This window comes from Rattus norvegicus, chromosome 8 (assembly GCF_036323735.1).
Source record: "Rattus norvegicus strain BN/NHsdMcwi chromosome 8, GRCr8, whole genome shotgun sequence".
Lineage (NCBI taxonomy): Eukaryota > Metazoa > Chordata > Mammalia > Rodentia > Muridae > Rattus > Rattus norvegicus.
In genome coordinates, this window is record NC_086026.1 from 78,716,939 (window position 1) to 78,738,721 (window position 21,783).

General features: G+C 44.2%; 1 protein-coding gene across 3 annotated transcripts in view; it reads left to right on the forward strand.

Annotated features, from left to right (window-relative positions):
* Positions 1–21,783, forward strand: part of Rora (RAR-related orphan receptor A) — a 733,021-nt gene that overhangs the window by 534,229 nt on the left and 177,009 nt on the right. For 2 of the 3 annotated variants that reach the window (XM_039082824.2, NM_001427367.1), the window contains 1 exon segment: positions 6,240–6,269. In XM_039082824.2, coding sequence (XP_038938752.1) covers positions 6,240–6,269 — 30 coding nt within the window. 3 annotated transcript variants of the gene reach the window in all.

Here is a 21,783-nt window from a genome sequence, read left to right on the forward strand (position 1 = left end):
CAATTGAGAGAGAGAGAGAGAGAGAGAGAGAGAGAGAGAGAGAGAGAGAGAGAGAGAGAGACAGACAGAGAGACAGAGAGAGAGACAGAGAGAGAGAGACAGAGAGAGAGACAGAGAGACAGAGACAGAGACAGACAGAGACACAGAGACAGAGACACAGAGACAGACAGAGACAGACAGACAGAGAGACACAGAGAGAGAGACAGAGAGAGAGAGACAGACAGACAGACAGACAGACATAGACAGAGAGAGCGAGAGCGAGCATGAGTGAGCTTTAAGACAGGTCCACTTTTTATATGCAAACTGGATGAAAGCAGATCCTTCTAGAAGAATAAAGGTTCTACTGATTGTCCCTGGGTTCTGATGCTAATCATGCAGTTGAAATCATCCAGGAGAAATTCCTCCCCTCCAATATGGACTTTTCATAATAGTCATTTCTCAGAGGAATTTCTAAAATACCCACATTTCTTTCCCAGAGAGACTAATAGTCTGTGTGCCCTGGAATGCGACTTGTTATAAGTCCTTGGATCTCTCTCTCTCTCTCTCTCTCTCTCTCTCTCTCTCTCTCTCTCTCTCTCTCTCTCTCTCTCATACACACGCACACACACATACATTTTAATTTAAAGAAAAAAAAACAGAAAAAAAGAACTATTCTTCTCATTCCCACAACTGTTTTTCACACCAAAGTAGAATTGCCTTCATGGCTAAGAAAAACACTGTGGTTGGTCAAAAAGTTGAAATATTCCTACCAAATCAGCACATCCTAGGCTCTACCCTAACATGAAAGAAACTCACATTAAAATAATATTAACGTTAATAATTAGTACTTCTAAATGATTTTAAAGGCTTTTTATGCAATTATAAAGGATTTGATTGTCATAACATTGCTAAATGCTCTGGTGCCTTCTGCCTGTTGCCCTTGGTCCCTGCAACCCTGACACGTAATTTATTTCTCGTCTGAGTGAACTCTAAGCATTAATGTCCATTAAGAATTTCTGAAACAAAGTCCCAAGATTACTTGGAGCACTGTCAATAAGATTATCATTAATAGTTCTTCTGTCCTAGACAAGGACAGCATTTTGTAACATTGTTTCTGTTTAGCCAGCCTCTTCTGAGACTGTATCCTGATCTACCCCCCACCCCCTTCCTGGTGCTTTTCTCCTTGACCTATAGAACCCAGCAAGCTCAAGTCTGCCAGCTCGAGGAGGTGGAGTAGGAGGGGCAGAGGGTGAGCACAAAGGGAGATCGCTTTCTTTGTGAAATAAATGTTGGAGAGAGATTGGGGGTGGGGGTTGTGCCTTAGTTCTTAAATGAATGTTCATTTAAACCTGTAAAGTACGGTTTTCACTGCTGGCTTCCTCCTTCCCAGGATAAAGTCATTAGAGGAGCCCGAGTGCCCCTTGATGGTACACAGGAGGTTAAGTGCTTGATGCTTTGCTGAAATTAGCCTAAGACTTCAACTGCCCAGATGAGACACACGTTTAGCAACAGTTCCCTGATGGACACACCTTCATCCGCCCAAGGACTATGCTCCTATTTAGTGCAAAACATAGTCACACAGTGCATGCAATTAGAAATATCCTTAGCAGAAACGGGCCCCCAGCACCGTGGCCCAGGCAAACTGTCTTCAGCCTTGGGAGGACTCAGTTTACCTCTTTTTTAGTTCAGAGGATCAAAGCTGGAGCCTCCTCACACGTGCTCTGGCCGTGAAGCCAGATCCTTTCCTCCTTTTGTTATGGACACAGAGACTGAGGGAGGTTAAATTATTTACCTAAGATGCCACATTTGACAACAAATACAGCATGTCCGTCCCTCGGGTGTCTTGTAAGAAGGGATTCCCAGTCCTGTAAAGGCCATTGCACCCGGGGACGCTGCTTTCTTAGAATTAAACTGCCAGTGTGTGAAGGCTGGCGCAGTGCTGTGACTTGGGCCAATTAAATTCCAGATTATCACTCTGGCAATCTGTTCCCTGCCACAGTCACCTGAAAAGTAGGAATGTGGGTATGTTGGGGGAAGTAAAACTAAAAGAAAAAAAGATAGCTTTTCTGCATTTTTAGGCATTGTTTGCGCTACTGCTTTGATATTTAACAGAGAAGGGACCACAGTTAGATCCCCTGCCTAGGTGTTGTTCATCGCAAGAGCACCAGAGAAGACAGGAGCATACCCACTGAGCAAGCCCTTGTCTAGCACGACAGGTCTCTGAAAATGCTCATTTAGGAATTTGCCACACCAGGGAAGGAAGACAGATGCTCCCCCTTCCACACAGAAAATACCTCTGTACCCTGACAACCGCCTCCCAGAAGCCCTTAGAGGAAGTTAATTGACATAAGATTGGGCACAGATTGGAAATAATCAGATTGCATTTCTAAAGCACTCTCCTCCAAGAGTCTACGACTCTGAAAGTCCAGTGCACTGATCGGCCTGCCGGTGGGTGACAAATGTGTGGCATTTTCCTGGCATGTACCTCAATGTATCTTGAAATGTGGTTGGCTGAATTGAGTGGGGCAAGCTTATGATCCCGGATGGCATACTTTGATTTTTGAGTATTAATGGGTTTTTTGCTGTCGTTGTTGTTATTGTTGTCGTTGTTTCTGTTTTTAAGGATTTAAATCCCTAATTTAGAACTACAGCTGTAGGTCTTGAGAAGTTTCAGGCAGTGCAGGGTTTGCAGAGCAAGCATGAGGGCTTGCGGTCTATCTCCCCAAATCTGTACTTTAAAAACAAACAAACAAACAAGGCATGGTGACACCTGCTTATAACCCCAGCACTGGGAGCCCAGGGACCAGAGGACCTCTGGGACTCACTGGTCAGTCAGTCAAGCCTACTAGATGAGTTCAAGGACAGTGACAGGCCTGTAGCAAAAACAGCCACAACAAAAAACAATTAAACATCAGACACACACACACACACACACACACACACACACACACACACCCGAGCGCGCAGGTACTCACACACACACACTCACACTTCCACTTAACAATTTAGAGTATTTTGCAATGTGATAATAGTTTTGAGAAAAGGGCTAGGCTTGACCAAAGCACAGACCCTATGTCAGCAAGACACGAGGGTGATAAGGGCAAATGCAGTTCATGCAAAATGTTCCCTCTGTTCTAGAATATTTTAGATTAAGTTTGTCCTTTAGTTGTTAAGACTGGAGTTTCTTTGTGTGTTTGACTCTCTCCCTCAAACCTAAACTGGGGCTTGGTTTAAATGAGCTGGGGACAGTGCTTAATACTCTTCCCATAGGTTTAAATTATTTACACAGCTCACTTCTAAGAAGCATATTTGAAGGAATAGACCCCCCCCCTTGTTGAGTACACTTTTTAGAGATGTTATCTACACCAGGGTCTTAAAGCCTTGCCTTGGGGACTGTTTCCCATCAAGCAGTAACTTCCACAGAGAAATGTTAAAGTGCTAATTAAGTTTCCCTGGGCCTTGGTTTCTCAGTCTGTGAAATGCAGAGATCTTCTTCTTTGTCCTTTATTCTTAGTCTGTGGAGCCACAGATACAAAGTATCACAAGTCCTGTAGAGAAAGAGCAGGGGCAAATTCAAGCCACCTGAAGGATCAAGATAATTATTTTTTTCAAGTGGGGAGGACAACGGGAGGTTTATAAAATGTTTCACTATCCCACAGAATTTATCTTTCATGCTTTTACACTGTTGCTCTTGCTTGCTTTTTCTAGGGAAACAGAATTCTGTCTTCAAAATAGCTCCTCAATTAAAAAGAAAAAAGTGTAATATACCCAGTTAGAGTGTCATAAATATGACTTGAGCCTTAAAAAAAAAAAGTATAGTATCCTTGAGAGGAAGAGTGGCTTTATTTTCTTCTTCATTTGATTGGTTAACATGTCTTCATTGTAAATAATAATGTAATTTAGGATTATATTTATATAAACAGGAGTTACTGAACTCAAAGTTCAGTAAAATACAAATGCAAAAGAAACAGATTAATGGTGGAAGTTCAAACACAAGCTGTCAGTCTGTATTTCACCTGCTACCTTTAGCGACCCCAACATTGGCATGACCTCCATTTGCCCAGATAGCACGTTAATTGGCAGCACCACAAAACTACAAGACCAAGAGTTTAAGCCATTTTGAAGGGGAAGACATGCTTTCTCTCGAGAGACAGATATGAAGGCCCTGCTCCATGCCTGTTACTATAACCTCCTAGATCAGGCAGCTCTTCCTGGAAAGAGATTCAAAATCTATTATGAGTGTAATCATCATGAAAAATTTTGATGAGAACACAGTACCACGCTGAATAATAACTTTAAGTAGAAAACCCAACACGGTGGGATTTTCATCAGGCCTTCAAGTGTCAGGAGAAAAATAGTTCCACACTCAGCGAATATAGATAGGTCTGTTTGGGGTTGTGTTCAATCCAATTGTGTGTGGGGGGTTGAATAATCAGGAGTGACAGCCTAAGCGCTTTCTCTTCGAAGTGATTTTACAGAAGGCACCATTTCCGAAGGAGAGTATGCTCGCATCTCCGGTAATGCTGAAAGGGCACTAATGTATCAATTTATTGGCTCCGGGTGTCACAAATCATCCTTGGATTTTAAGATTCTCTTACTCACTGCTGCTGTTGGGAAAAGGGGCTTCTCTAGGATAAATGAGGCTTCTGAAAGTTCTAGAACACTCCTGCAGTTTCATGGGTGAGTCTTCAAGGGTCTTCTCGGAAGGTTCTCGCTCACTCTGCAAAGCCAAAGTAAACATGATGGAAAAATAATCGTCTAGTTTTCCTCAATAAAGGGAAGGGGATGGGGATGGGCAGGGTGGGGGCAGGGATAAAAAGACGACAAATTTGAGTTAGGCTATGTAATTTCAGCTTCCTTAAATAAGGCCTTTGGAAAACTTTGGAGAAGCAAGTGTGTGATTTTGGGCTTGGCTCACAACATTGAAACTTTTCCCCCTTAATTTCTACCAAGTTTTTCGTAACAGATCTCTGCCCTGAACGACGTGTCCCATCGTTAGGTAATACCCGTGATGCAGGCTGCCAAAATCTCCAGCTACTTTTACTTTCCAGGGGAGGGTTAAATAGTTCTCTTAATAACTTGAAAGACAAAAAAAAAAAAGTCAAGGTTCGCCACAGTTCTGAGTCACAAGTTAAATGTTTTCAACAGTTTGGTTATTTTTTAGTCTATTTAGCCCCGAGAGTATCTCCTAGGAAGAAGAAGCCTGGGAGGCATTCAAGGTTTAGCTACACTGAAGCGAAGCTAGAACCCCTTTGCTTATGGCCATCTGCTCTGTCAGATGCCATTTGCCAGCTCCTACTTAGTTCCACTTGTCACCTGTCACCCGTAAATCATCTTGGGGACGTCCAGGGTGCTGACTCATGCATCTTCTATTCCCCCACCATACATGTTGAGACTCTGTAGAGAGTTAGCCACCGCTCCCCCAGGGGCTTTAACAAATATGGACACATAAATAACACTGCGTGTGGTTGTATTTTCTTCACTATGTAAAGCTACGGGTCAGGTGAGCAGGAAGAGGCATTTTCATTAGGAGGGAAACTCGGAATCAATGGCTGTGCCAGATGAATGGCTCCACCGCTCAGCCCACTCTTTTCAGACTGGGTTGGCATGGCGCTCCTGTGCCTTCTGCCTGCCCGTTAACCCGATCCCCTCCCATACGGACAATAAAGCAGTGAGCTTTCTCTCATCTCCTTCATCCTGGTGGACTACTTACTGTCTGCGCTTTTGCTTTGTGTATGCACACGTGTATGTGCATATGTGAGTGAGGGTGCACACGCGTGTGCAGGTCTATGTACACACATGTGTGTGGAGGTCAGAGGACAACCTCAGGTATATGCCATCCACTTTTGTTTTGAAGATCGTCTTTCGTTGGCCTGAAATTTACCTACTGGCTAGGCCGGCTGACCAGCACACTCCAGGAATGTGGTGTACCTTCGACTGCCTCCTCAGCAAAAGGATTGCAAACATGTGCCAACACACCTAACTATTTTTAAACATGGATGCTGGGGGCTGAACTCTTGTGTTTGCAAGGCAAGCACTGTGCTGAGCTCTCAGCTATGCAGTTAGTTAATAAGAGAGTGGATGAGCTCACCTTCCCTGCCATCTATGGTTCAGGGCTTTGGGGTATGTCTTAGGATGAATCCCCACTCTCTGTCACCAGGGGAAGGTGACAAGTTTCAAGCCCACAAGCACATGACCTATGACCACAGAGATCCTCACGAGACCTTGCCTGACCTTTCTCTCTGTCTCTTCTCTTCCAGGTATCTCAGTCACGAAGAAGACACACACATGTAAGTAGTGCCTTTTGTTTCTGTCCCAAGTTTTCTGAAGAGTTGGAATTCGCATATGTCTGGCTGCTGTGGCCCTTCGAGCATAAGCCAATGTCTCCATGGTCAACAGTGGTCATACTTTCAACCTGTAGTGGTCGGGTTTGGCACATCTCCACCTGTTTGTGCTGAGTGTGTGTTGAAGAGAGAGAGGTCAGGCATAAGCTGATGAATTCTGGTTTTCCAAGCCACAAATCTCTAGAGACACCATGAAACCTAGTCAGGAGGATCAGTTACTTACTGCTCACCTCTTATTCTGGATCCTTCTTAGAAGAGTTTCTGGAAAACCCCGATTTCTTTTCAGCTTCTCTCTCCTTTTCCTTCCCACTAGCTCACAGATGAGCTTGTTTTGTTCTTATGTCTGTGGAGCAGATATACTGAGGGGGATAGAGGCGCTGCTGAACAACCATGGCATGGCCCAAGGGGGCCCTGGTAACTGGCATTGATAGTTTGGTGTGGAACTGTGTGCTGGGTCTACGCTCTGTATTCATCCCACTTCTCGGGGTCAATCGCCTTCATTGACTGCCTCAAATCAAACTCCACCATAAGCTTACCAACTCACGTCAGTGTAAGGTGCTGTGATCTGCAGTCGGAGCAGTGATGTTTGACTGAGCCTTGAACTTCAGGATGAAACACTGTGTTGCTGATGCAAGCAGTCAACCTTCGCTGTAGTTGACCAGCATTTATTCAGGCTTTGAATGAATGGAGTCTTTAGAATTCGATGAGTATTTTAGACCATAGATATGTACTACCTATGAGATGTGTTTGGGCATCTTCCTAAGTCGAGCATTAGATCTATTTTTGGCATGACAGAGGAATGACAAGGATATATTCCCCACATTTTTCTTCATTCAACTTTTTGTATTTTTTTTTAATTTCACGTGAATCATTTGGTGCGGGGGAAGCAATATCTATGTAACATCAAAAATAGTTTCACTTGTGCCTCGGTTGACTCTCAAAATCTGCTCTTGGGTTTGTCTGTCTGTCTTTCTGTATTTGTAGAAAAGAGAAATATAAGAAATCAAAATTTTTATTTTTGAAAGGAAAAATACCTTGCAATGAGAAGCTGCCTGACATTTAGGGCCCAGTCTTGCAATTCCTCCATGTGGCTCTCATGGATCTCCATGGACTGCTTGTTTGATGTACCATGAAAGGTCCAGCCCAAGCTGGATGATAGATGCTCAGGATGGCACCTCCACCTTTGCAGTCGCTGTGCCCCCCTCTATCAGGGTAGTCTGTGACCCTTAGTTTTTTGGGGTTGTTCTGTCGTTGTTCTTGTTGTTCTTGCTGTTGTCGGTGCATAATTGAGCTCATGCTGACTGAGAGATTGACAGCGCAGGCCACTGAAGTCCTCTGTATATCCGCAGGGCAGGCATGGTACAGAGAGCTTCCTTGCACAGCCTTGCCCATGAGCTCGTCCCTGGCCTGGAGGGACCCACTCTAGAGGTGGTAAGTAATCCAGTCTTTCTGCTAGCTCCGTCCTGGGCCTCTCCCAAGCAGGGGCTGCTGATTGTGCCTACTGTTGATGGTGGTTTGGGGTGTGGACTCCTGGCCACCTAGCAATACACCAAAAGTGGCAGACAGTTTGCATTGTGGATTGGCTCTTAGATAAGCAGACAAAAGAACCCAGTTCAACTCCATTAGATACGAAGAGGACACCTCAACCAATGAGATAACAGAAGGCAGAGAGCACAGACGTTATTGCACAGACAGCTCATCTACAAAGACATTCAAGGTATTGCCATCACTGAAAATAATTTACTGGCATATATAGAAATTCGTGGAGGGATTTGGGAGACGGCAGTGAGAGCGCTGACTAGAAATGGAAAATTATACTTTAACAGCAGGCAACTTAACCTGGGAGGCCTTTCCACCAAAGCTTACACAGTTTCATCTCTGTCAACCTTAAAAGATATAGCCAGAACGGTAGTTTCTTTCTAACCTTGAAGGTCAATCTGGGGTGTCCAACCTTCTGACACCATTACATGACATTGTCATCTACAAAGTTCACACTGGAAAACCTCTCAGTTCAATCGAGTTTATTATCATAACGCTTAAGTAAGTTTGTGGTTTTATATGGAGCCTCATTTACATGACCCTGGAGTGTATGAGGCCTGAGGGTTGCAGGTTGGACACCCTGGAAGACATTAAGTATGAAGTCCCTGCAGAAAAGCTCAGAGCTCGTGAGTGTCCTTGACGGAAAGATTTAGGTTAAATGATGTTGGAATGTTTGGGGAAGAGTAAGATGATATTTAACTCTTCTGCGTGCTGGAGATTCTCTAGAATAAAAGATCCCCACACCCAGTTGGAAAGAGTAGCATTCCGACAGCGGATATTTAACTCTCGGAGCTGCATGAGTGTAGAAGTCTTCTGGGCCATTGGAACACAGATTGTTTTTGTCACCCAGCTTGACAGATAGCCCTTGATGTTTCTGGTCTTAGTGTCTCTACAGGGCCCACAATGTATGCGGGAAAAGAAAACCAATCAGTTCTTTCTCTAATAGCCATCAGCCAAATGAGTTCTTCCTTACAATCCGTCGGGTTTTACTTGAAAATGAAATCGTCCTAACATGCTTCACCATTTTCTTTTTTCTTGCTTTTTTTTTTATATAAAAAAGATGTTAATTTTCAGCCCCTCTTAAGTCCTCTTAACCATCTGTTCTTCAAGAAGTTTTGCTACCAGTGAAGTGTACGAAGTCGTTTTTGTACTGGCTCAAAGTTTTCACTTTTAGCCAGGGTTCTGGAAACCTTGGTCAAGCCCTGACTGTATAATGGTTGACAACTCGAGTCACCCCGCATTAGTGGTTTCAATCTGAGCTTCCAAACTGCCCTCCAAAAGAGATTGTTCAACTTACAAATTAATAGGTAGAGTTGCCAAATATATTATCAGACCAGTGTGTCAGGTCATATGTGCACTTCTCAGAGGTGCAAGAACTGTCAAGTGAGCCTCAATTGTTGTGACACTCAGATGTGCGTGTACACACACACACGCACGCACGCACGCACGCACGCACGCACGCACGCACGCACACTATGGTTTGGGGCAAACCATGCCATAAGTTTCATGAAAGAACGTGAGATCACTAGCCTCCAAGAAGTCCCTGAGCATAGTCCTCAGAGAAGTCAGGTACTCCCAAGCTCTGGATGGTGCCTAAATGTTTTAACTCTACTTGTCTCAGGGGGACAAGTTAAAGCTTGGGGGTTTCTCATGCTAAGCCACCATGCCCACTCAAATTGGCTGAGAAATTCTTACATCTGTAACATTTTTCGATTGTTGATAGCAAACGCTGCCATTAGGTTTTTAGAATGTGAACGTGAAACAGCATCTTTACTTGTGGGATAGGGACATATTAGATCAATTTCACACTGTGGTGTGGAATTTCAATTTCATTTTCATGGTGATTACACAGCTCTGGTTGGACACTTGCAGGAGCACTTTCGCGTTGTTCTCTCCCAGGATTGTTCTGGCTTCTCATTCTGATGAACTAATACTGGGTAGATCAGACCTCCCCCGCCCCTTGGAATCAGCCGCTGTTTAGATTTCTTAACTGTCAAGGAAAACTAGTCATTCACTCCTAACTGCCTGACTTCTTAATTGAACTCTGCTTGGACAGTTCTGCATTTACTAAAATGTCATGCAAGGGCAAATATGGAGTTGAAAACCTGCAGTGGGAAGGGGGCCTAAAGGGATGGCTCGGTGGGTGGTTAAGAGCACTGGCTATTCTGCTCCTCCAGAGGATCCAAGTTCGGTTCCCAGCATCCATACTGGGTGACTCACAACCACCTTTAACTCCAGCTCCAAGGAATCCAACACCCTCTTCTGGACTCTGCAGACAGCTGCATTCTCGAGACAGAAACATATCTGCACACACAGATGAAAATTAAAAAGAAAAAGAAAACTTGCAACAGGTCAGCTTCCCCCGTTTCTGTGAAGATTAATATCTTAGAATTGTCACCAAACAATTAAAATACAGCCACTACAAGGCAGGCCCAGGGGACATTTAGAGAGCCCTGAGGTTGCGTCAATGACACCTGAGCACTGCCATTTCTTCCTATTGTCATCTTTAGCTGTAGTTCTTAGTCTTCCAGTCCAAGGCTGCCTCGCCTCTTTCCTTTACACACAGAGAGGCACATGTGTCTAGAAAGTACAGGTGACTCAGTGGTAAACAGTCAAAAGTCTGACTTTTTATCCTCAAGTTGATTCGTCAACTTTCCATACAACTCCTCTCCCAAATACCAACAGAAATACTGTATCCAAATATTCCAAAATATTTTAGTATTAACACAAATTGCTACTAACAGATAAGTTAGTACATCATTTTATGTTTGGTTATAGCAGGCTAACACCTAAAGTAAATAATTAAAGCACTGTATTATTTATAAATAGATTCTGATTCTCAGCAGTCAAAATATTTTAGCACAAAACTGAATATTTCTTTTAGGTGCTATCTTTTATATTCCTTTTAAAAAGTGTTTATTGCATTCATTTAAAATAGAATAGATTAATGTATTCACCTTTCTTCGATGTATCTATATCTTATTATTTCGCATGTTTGAGTGTTTTGCTTGCATGCATATAAATGCACCACATGCTTGCCTTGTGCCCAAGACAGAAGATGGATTTGGACCCCCAGGACTGACATTACAGACAGTTGTGAGCTTTCATGTGGGTGATGAGAATCTACTGCTGGGTGCCCCAGGTCCTCTGCAAGAGCAACGAGTGCTCCTCGTCACCCTTCCAACTCCCAAACCCTGGGTTCACTTGTTTATTCCAAGAGACACAGCTTTGAATTTGACTTGAAAAAAAATGAGTCTCGGGGTCTCTCCCACAAAATAAACCCAAAAATTTGTCACAATTGTTTCTCTCTACTCAGGAGAACCCAAACCCCAAGAAGCCCATTCTCCAAGGTGTTCTTTTCTGGAAGCCACCCTTTGCTTGTAGAGTCTCAGCAGCCTCAGACTTGAGACCATTCACAGACCAGAGAAACTCGGGCCATTCTTGGCAAGACCATAGGAGGATGCTTTGGTGATGGAGCTCATAGGTTGCCTTGACAACCCAATTGACTCAATGATTATTATTTCAAGTGCTAGCTGGATGTTTCATCAGGACATTAAGACAGACATGAGCCTTCCTTTAGTGGGCCTCCATTCTCACCATTTGGCTCATTGACAAATAATCTTAAAAAAAAAATTTACGTGTGTGCTCATAAAGTCACTGGAAGGTTCATTTGCTAGAGCTATTAGCCATCCAAGACATAAAGCTTGATGACAATGGGACATAACCAAAATGCAAATGATCATGCCTTACCCTGCTCACCCTGTGTTGGCAGGTCCTTTAACCTCAAGGATTCCATAAAATGAGGGACAGAGCTTGGGTCAGAAAGGGAAAGTAAGGGCAAATAGTCATAGGAAACAACTTAAGATGCAAGTATCAAGTACATCCACTCCAGAAGATTCTACTCATGACCAGAAAGCAAGTTTAGCTGGAATGTAGGAGAAAGGAAAAGGCTTAGACTTTCTATACAGGATCCAAATACTGTGGTTCAAACATCTGGGAACAACCAAGTAAATCCAAGGACTTCACCTGGGACCCTAGAAACAAACGGTCCCTATTGCTCCTCTCCTTCGTTCTCATCCTGAACAATAACTACCCACTCCCTTCAAGAACGACTAGATGCAAGAAGCCAAGTGTCTGGCATAGAGTCTGGAAATGATTTCATTGTTTAGAATCAGTCTGTGAGACTACAGCTACACCCTCCTAAGCTGCTCTGTGACCCATCACATTAAAAATAAATGGGCTGTGCTTGGCCCTGGGGGTTCTCCCAAGGCAGACAGTTCTCATACTCCTAAAACCCAACGTCAGGGTGAGAACCTGGGAACTCCATAGAAGTCCAGAATTTCCATCAACTATCAAATGCTCCCCGCAGAGCTATTCCCGCTAAGTGTTTCCACCTAGGCCTCTTGATGTTGGCATTTCTTGGTTAGTAGACTCCAGATTCATGAGCTGACTTTAGGACAAAAGAATGTGGGTTCCTTTCTATTGCTTTAATAAACACGCATGACCAAAACAACTTGGGGAAGAAAGTGTTTATTTCTTTATGCATTCCAGTCACAGTCACACATGAAGGAAGTCAGGGAAGGAACCCAAAGCAGGAATCTGGAGGCAGGAATTGAAGCAGAGGCCATGAGGTTACTTCTTGGCTTGCTCCCCATGGCTTGCTCAACTTATTTTTTGTACTCCCAGTTCCAGCTCCCCCAGGGTGGCACTGTTCACAGTGTCCCGGCCCCTCCCACTTCAATCACTAATCAAAAATCTGCCCCACAGACTTACATATAGGCCAACCCAGTGGAGGCATTTTCTCGGTGAAAGTTCCCCCTTCCTAGATGACCCTAGTTTATCTCAAAGTGACAAAAACCTAATCGGAACACTGCCTTGTAACATAGGTTCCAAGGGTGTGTTGAGGTATAGGAGCTATTTAGAATTCTTGGAGAAAACAAAAGTAATCTGGTTTATTAAATACTGGTGTGTGATTAGTAGATTTATTACCTAGTTAAACAAACTCTTACATACCATTGGCCTGAACTTTAAGAGAAAGTTGGGGGCTGTGGAGGAAGCTCAGTTGGTAAAGTGCTTCCCATGACAGCATGAGAACTTCAGTTCAGATTCCAGGACCCCATGTGTTTAAACAAACAAACAAAAGCAGGTATGGTGATGCATACCCATAATCCTAGTGGAGGGGAAGCAGAGACAGAGGATGCCTAGGAGTTTCCTGGCCAGCCATCTATCCAAATTGGGGATCTCCTGGTTCAGTGAGAAACTCTGCCTCAAAATCCATGATGAGGACAGACCATGAAAGACATCTGCTATTGACCTTTAGCCTCCCACACACATGCACACACAAATACCTACACCAGGTGTATGTATGAAATAAAGGGTCGGGGAGAAAGAGAGATACTAGTTATCTACTATAGATGCCCATGTTACCTGTGATTCAACAGAGAGCAATACAACAGTGGGAGGAGAAGTGCTCATAGTTGCGGCCAACAGTGGTGTACTCCACTCACTAGGCACTTCTCAGACTCTGTGTATTCTGTTTAATGCTGACCTAACCTTCTCTCATCTTCTCATGAGTTCCATTGGATTGTGCCCTTGCAACAAGTTTCAGATAAAAAAAAAATGTATCCAAAGAGTGAATCGCTTAGCTTAAAGAAGTAAAAAAACGTGTTTCCTCACCCAGCTGGTCATGGGCAGAGCCCAGACTCAGAACCAGATGATACTGACTGTCTCTATGCATGGCGAGCCGTCCTGACATCTTTAGCATGGACAGTGCCTCATGCTTTGGACCATTTGGTGAGAGGCACTTTTTTGAGGGAACTTTACAAATTCTCATGTGTTTCATATAGCTATGGCTTTGGGATATAGGTCCTGTACCACTCCTGTTCCACAGATGGACATTAGGCCACCTACAGTGGCATGTTCCAAGGGCACTCTAGCTCCGGCTGGCTTCCTCAGAGTGGTTCTTCCCCTCCACAGCAGGAAAGAAAGCCAAGCACGACACAGTCATGGCTACAGCTGAGGTTTTACTTTTTAAAATCATTTTAGATTCTAGTTTCCCTCTGTTATTGTGGGTATACAGGCAGCGTGTAATGTCTGTGGGCAGGCGTGTGTGACATAGCATACATGTAGACATTAGAGGGCAACTTTGTACAATCATTTCTCTCCATCCACCTTTGAAGATCTGGGAACTCGAACTCAAATTGTTAGACTTGTACAGCAATCTCCTCTACCTGCACAGCCATCTTGTAGGCCCCTGGTGTTGGTTTTGTGGTTGTCGCTGGTTGGCTTTGGTTTGACTTTTTTTTTATCTTATAACTATTTCATGTGTGGGTAGGCTTTTCCACTTGAAGACTCAATTTATTTCAAGGCATAAGAATGTTATTCCTGCTGTATGGAAAAGTCCATCTAACCAAGATGGTTGCTGGCAACTATCGAGCCTACCCATGTTAAAAGACCATGCTTTACCTTTTGAGCATCCTAACCTGACCCTTCAAAGACAATGAGCAGTCACTGTCACCGTTCATGCAACCCAGCTGACCTTATGGTACAAGCAGCTCGTCTGAGGTTCCTAAGCTTCTAGGAGAGCCAAAGCCCCAACCACTAGCCATGTGCATGTCTGGCGGCGTGAACTAATCTCCCACTGAATCAGAAAAGCCCTTCATTATTGTCAATGCCACGGATAGTTCTCATTCTTTTAGCTCAACTTGATCATTGATGCTTAATATTCTGTGTCCACACAGACAGTGCGATTCAGCACACTGAGGTTTTCTTGAAGCCCCAACCAAACAAGCAAACAAGATGGCCGGATTGAGTACTTAGAGACTGAAATATAGCTAAGAGACGAGCAGCTACAGGGTCGGGGAGGTGCTCTTGTAGAACGTAAGAGTTTGGTTCCCCAAACCCACACTGGGCAATTCATACATGCCTATAGCTCCAACTCCAGGAGATCAAACACTGTCTTCTGGCCTCTGTGGGCATGAGCACACATAGCACAGACACACGGACATGAAAATCAAAAGAGAGTAAATCTCCTTTAGATGACAGCAGCTAGGTTTTGCTGATGCTTAATCCTACCTGAATTTAAGACTTGATCTGAGTAGTGACATCTGCAGGGGAGGAATAAGAGTGGCGGAGAAACAGAGATTCAAACGTGTTTGAAGTGTGACAAAAGCCACCACTTTATGCTGACACCTTAAGCAGTTACCCAAACACTTTGCACTAACTTCTTGGCTATGGTTGCTGCCCATATGTATCTACACATTGTTGCAACTAAGGTTTTCACTTCGGAGCCAACGCCCCTCTTGCCTTCGATTGCCCAAACATACCTCTTAATGGAATGTTCTCTATTGTTCCACTTCCGTATTTGGGCAAGTGTCTCTCCTATACGGCAAAGGAAGGCTCCTTTCATCTTTTACTGGGTTGACCACCGGAGCATTAATTCTAGCATCTAACGTCTAAGTCAACAGTCAAGTGTAATTATTAAAAAAGGAAAGCCGAGCCTGGCATGGTGACGCACATCCAAAGGCTGAGGGAAGGAGATGGGTTGCTAACAGTTTGAAGCAAGCCTGGATGAGGCTGTGAGTTCCAGGCCAGGCAAGGGTGCTTAGGGAGGCCCTGTCTCCAACTAACAACAGATAAATAAATTGTCAAACAGAAAATGGTAAAAAAAAAAAAAGAGAGAGATTATGGTTTAGATTCTGTAAAAGAAGTTAGTAGATAAACCTTTCTTTTTTAACTTTTACTGTGGGGGCAAAAAGGAGATTTTATGACAAAAAGGCCTGACATTTAGTAGCAGAACCTAAGGATGGCAAGCAGGCTGCATAGCAGATAGCGGCTGACGTCTGTAAGAAGGCAGGACCAGGAGGCAGGCAGGTTTACAAGCATAGATGCTCCTAATTCCTAACCCATGCCTCAAACTGCATGAGGACCCATGTAGAAAGTTCACCACATTCCTCTCCGTCTCTAATAGCTTCCTCTGTAGGGGGAAAGCAAAACAAAACAAACAAACAAACAAACCTCCTTTTGAAGACTGTGTGTGTGCATGCATGTGCCAGAGGATAAACTTGGTCCTTGTTCCTCAAGCACCAGACACCTTGATTTTTGAGTCTCTCATTAGCCTGGAACTTGCCACATAGGCTAGGCTGACCTGCCAGCAGGCTGCAGCCCTTTGTCCGTCTCTGCCTCCCCAGCACCGGGAGCATATGCCACCGGGTCTGGATTTTGTGTGACTTGTAAGGATTGAGCTCAGGTCCTCGTGTTCTCAAGGCCGGTACTTTATGGACTGCCCCTCTCCCTGGCACCCCTTGCCTCCCCCAGATTTGAGGGAGTCTTTGTAATGAAAAGTGCCACAAGGAAATGCAGGACTGGGTTTGTATTTACGTTTTAACACCTCGTGGGCTCAGCTCACAGGTGATGACCCGAGCTCTGTCTGAGGCCATGGCGAGATCACTAGGTCAGTCGATGGCTGTGGGGACAATTCTGTGGACCCATGTGGCTGGAGTTGACCGGTACCAAGGAGATGGATAATGAAAGATGTGGAGGTTTCCTTTCACTAGTGGCTGACGACGGCCTACAGAGCACCCAGGGAAATGCAGTGGCCTGGAAACATGGCTTTCCTGTCTTGCCATCTAATATCATCTGAATCAGAAGCTTCCTGCCTCAGCCCCTTCTCTGAACCCAGATAAAACCTGATCCTTAGACAGAAGCTTCTTTTCTGCCTCTTCCTGTGCTGGACTCCATGGAGAAAATGCTTACTGGGCAGTGAAGACTTCAACCAAAAAGACAAGCCTATTCTGACGTTAGAGAAGGAGTTGGTCCCTTTTGCTCTGTCTCCCTGGCTCCCGGGTCTAATTGTAAGACCAGTCCTTGCCATGTCATTAAAATCAGAGGCATAGAATGAGCCCCAAAGCTTAAAAAATACATATGCACTTTGAATTCCATGGCTAATGGTTCTCCATGCTTGCTTTCATCCCAGAGCTAATTGGCCAGGGCTCCTGTGATACACTGGAAACTGTGTCTTTCCAGCCCTTTTAACTCAGCTACAAATAGCCTGATAAAAATTTGAACCCCAAGGTCCAAATCTTGCTCACGTCTCAGGTAGATGAAGGGAGAGCTTCACTGGATTAGCCCCTTTTCATTACGAAGAATCTTTCCCTCAGACAACTGGAAAAAAAAACCGGGGAGACGCTATTTTTCTCACAATTGATATTTCTTCTTTCTCTAAAGTGGCTTTTCATATTGTTCCTCTTAAAGACTAGGAAGATCTTGGCGAGGTGTGTCCACTACCTGCCCATATGGTCTTTAGCCCTCACAAAGAATCTTGGATTCATTTATCTGTCCCCCTCACACCATGTCCCTTTCTATTGATAAATCTGAAGATCTGTTTCCGCTCCCCACCGAGTTGGGGTGTTATCCTAAGTGTTACCAGCCTATGCTGTCTGCGTGCAGGCTGGATAACACCGGCGCCCCTAGAGATGAGGCAAAAACTAAACTCTGTCCCCCGAGGCCAATGAAATAGCTGTTTGGTCCCTGGTGTGAAACTTCCTAATAACTTAACTGGGCAGCCTGTGGGTCCCTGGAGGGCTTCTCCACAAGAGTGTTCCCTCTCTTTGTTAAGATTGCTTATTAAAAATGATTTTATAATGAAGTTGCCTCAAATAGCAGTTCTTTTCCTGGTTGTCCTTGAAGCGGCAGCAAAGAACCTAGAGACAACTGTCTAGGGTTTTCCTCCTTGTTAAAACGTCGCCGTTACCACGGGTGCTCTTGATTTTTAAGGAGACAGAGTCTAACTGACACGAATCCCTCTCCACTTGATTATGTCCCTTAACTCACTGTGCAAGGCATTATTGGTACCTTTGCTTGTCGAGCAGGCGAGGGAATCGAATTGATCTCTGTCGATTGAGGACATGTTAGTCTGCAGTGGAAACCAGACTGTCAGGATTCCCCAAGAGAGCAGAGTGGCTAAGAGATGCCCGCTGTCAATCCAGCTTCAACCAAAACAGTGATTTCCAGTGATCTTGTCTCTTTGGTCTCTGATTTCTCCCATTAACTCACCACTTTCCTGCCATAAGGGATGGGTGTAAAGAGGAATCAAATAATAGTAAAGGCAAGTGGGACTGGTACAGGTTTATAATCCTAGTATAGGGGAGACAGAAACATGGGAACTCCTGGGGCTCACCGGCCAGCCAGCCCATCCTACTTGACGGGTTTCAAGTAACATGTAAAGAACAATGCTTAAGGTTAACCTCCAGCCTCTACACATATGCACCTGCACACCCTTGGATTCACACACACGTGCAAATAGTATCAGACTGTATGCTACACTATACATATTCATAGCTTCTTTGTACGCATGGCAATTAGGATGTAAACAGGGTTTGGGGTGTTCACATGGTCTATCAACCTGGTTTTTGTCTGTATGCTGATTTATTTAGCATAAAGAATGATAAAGAAGTTGTTTGCAAGGTTCACCACTGGGCATATCCATCTCCAACATGGCCTCCCATGGCCTTCTCAATTAGTGGTGCAAGGAAGAAAAAGCAATATGAAGTTGTCAGTGACAGATTCAACCTGAAACATTCTCCTCAAGATAGGTTGGCTTGTCAGACAGTGAATCGGTCGTGTACTGAGGTGTGACTGCATACAGGAGCACAGATGTGGTTTTGCCGTGTGGATATAGAACAACAGATGTGGTCCTGCAGTGTGCTTGCGGGAGAACACCAAAGCAGAAGGTACCCATGTGTATCTTCCAACTGCAGAGATCAACCCTCACTGGTTTTGCTCAGAATGACTGAGCACCAAGAATGTGCCTCGAGTCACTGCGCCAATGTAGGAACCATATCATTCACTAAGACTGTCAGGATGTTGTATTAGGAAACTCAAATCTACGCAATACAGTTAACTTTATGAGAAGAAAGGAAAGAACACAAATGGTCTTTATTCTCTTCTCTGAGATACTTTTAAAACATCCTTACGTTTAGCAATTGCTGCCTCCCTCTAACCAGTAAGAATAAACAATTAAAAAGAAAAGGTAAAAACAAAGCAAAATACCTGTTCTGACTGGCCCACACCTTTCGCCTTATACCTAAGAGACAGAGACTGGCGAACGTCTGTAAGTTCAAGGCCAACCTGGTCTACAGAGTAAGCTCCAGACCAGCCAAGGCTATATGGGGATACCATGTCACAAAACAAACATAAAAGCCCGAAACAGTGCCTCTAAAGGTGCACCGTGACGTATTCATGGTCATACACACCTGGAAGAGATGGAGAAGGGAGGGAGGGAAGGAGGAGAGAGGGGAGGAAGGAAGCGAGAGATGGCATGAGAGGATTAGAATATATGTAGACTTTGAGTGTGTGTGTGTGTGTGTGTGTGTGTGTGTGTGTGTGTGTGTCTACATCCACAAACAAATGTATGACCAAATGGTCTACCTACACACTTAGAGCAAATGACAGTTTTGTTACAGCTATGAGAAATAATGGCTATATTGCTTGAAATGAGGCAGTCAAATTTATGCTTTCTTACTTTGGAAACCAATGCTTCACCCAGAGACTTCTTTACGCTTCGGCCTTAGAGTGTGTTCCTTCCAGTGTCTTTCAGTGTCTGTCTGATCGCAGTGAGGTCAGAGTCTCATTCTGAGGTTTAAAAGCATCTAAAAATCCTTCTAAAGATGCTATGACTAATATTATTTGGGGGGGTGTGACCTCTTGAACACCATTTGTTTTCATTGTTGGTGAGAAGTTTCTAGTGCAAAGTGATCAGATTTGCAAGATAAAGTGACAGTCTCAGTTCTCATCAGTATCTGTGAGCTTCCTATTAGAGAGTTAGCTGGCCTTTCCAAGAATGGGAGGGAGAACATTCTGTCACAGGGGATTGTCTATCTTTGTCTGGTCTGTTGAGGAAAAAGCAATCCAAAAATGTTAAGCCATTTCTGAAGTAGATGTTCTGACAACCTCAGATTACTTAATTGAATTTTGGGGTAAATTCTAGAAAGACTTTTACCGTTCAAGGTCAGAACATGTAACTAGGTAACATCCTTCTGTATACCTGGTGTAGTTTATGTGAAGCTGTCATGATTTAGCAGACGCTGGTATTCTCAAAGCTGTTTATTGAGGCTGGAGAAATGGCTCAGTGGGTGAGCTTGTGGCTGCCGGTGCACGCCAAAGGATCTGAGTTCAAATCCCAGAACCTCAGTGAAGAAGCCAGACATGTCTGTGCACATGATCCCAATGCTGGGAGGCAGGGTGGGGTGGTTAGCAGCAGGAGAATCCCTGTGGCTTGCTGACTGCTAGCCTGGAGTCTTGAGGGAATAGGTGCAGGACAATTGATATCCTCCTCTAGGCTCTGCACATGCGCACAGGTGTGTGTACCCAAACAGGGCATATACACATATTGCACATGGCTTGCCCACAGGCTCAAATCTACAACATACACACACCAAACAGAAGAAAACAAATTTTCTACCTCATGTGTAGCCTTACACTACCACGGTTTCTGTGGATTCTTCCCTGGAATTCTTTTGTGAATATTCTTTGAGTATCATGCATGGCTACCCTCCCTAGTTCTGTTTATAACTTTTTCTTGAACCAAGAAAACAAGAGGAGCCAAATTATCCCCTGCAGGATCAATTCCTTGAGTGGAAACCTTGCTTATAAATGAGAGAATGAGACGTGACCCAATAAAAGAATCTATTTTAATTTTAATTTATTTCCTGGTGGCCTTTTATGCCTCCTTAGGCGATGACCTAACCAATTCTTTCTTAACACTGATTTTTTTTCTTTCCAAGGTCAAAAAGCACTTTGCAGTTATTGTAAGAAGAGAATAAATGGGTTTTTTCTTTTGCCTGTCACATAAAGCTGGTTTGTCTCTTCATAGACGATGTAAATTCAGGTTTTCTCAGTTTTGGAGTAATTCCTGTCTTATTAGACAGCTATTATCAGGAAAGACAAGCAGAATGAAGCACAGCTTGAACCCTGGGGCTTCCGTAGTTGAGTTTTGGGTGGCTGCTGTCTGTGGTGCCCTCTTTTATCCCTTCCTCTCCTTTCTTGTATGGAGTCAGAGTCACAGGCAGAGGATTGGTTTCAGGGCATTCCCACTGTTGGCTACACTTTCAGAGGGCAACATGCAAACAAGATAAAGACTGTTCTAGAAGGCAGCCCTACCTAAGGCTGGATAGAAAAGCTAGTTCTTAAATCGCGCATGTACACACATACACCCCCCACCCCCTCCCTGCTTCACAGCACCCCCTGCCTCCAAAGCCAAGTCCTGATGGATAAACTCTGAGAGTACTTGCCATGGCCTGATTGTGGGAGTTAGTTACCTAATCCTGCCTATAACTGGGGTGATTTGAAAGACGGGAAGATGTTCTCGTTTTCATTATGGGAGTCACTCGGGGACAGTATCACTTAGAAGAATATGTTTTTATTGCTCTAAATTACTTTACCTCAGAGTCTGTTGGTGTGTTTCTCTTAGGTTAGATTTCTCATGAACGAAATGGCCCCCACGGGTCCCATTTCCACAGTTTTTCCCAGGGCTTAAACTACTCCAGTGGTCAGTGAGTCGGCAGCCATTCTATCCTAGAGTCACAGTTCTAAGAGAAAGTCCTAGAAGAGAATTAGCATGCGCTAAAACATAGAGCCCACGAAGCTTCGCGTTGTGTGTGATAGCCACCCATGGAGCTCACTGTACAGTGCTAGGCTTCCAAACACCTAAAAGCAAGCCTACTGACATCAATGTTGAGCCAGGTCTGCCTCAGCCTGAGCCAAGCGAGGCACAGTCTCATCTAAATAGCTCAGCGATTCCCAACATTTGTAAGTAAATGGGTGTGTCCTGCGTGGAATTCCCTGGAGAATACGTGCTGAGACTCTGAAATTTGAGGGTGTGCTCTTAGGAACAGTGACTGTGAGGTGGAGAAGTGGGATGGGA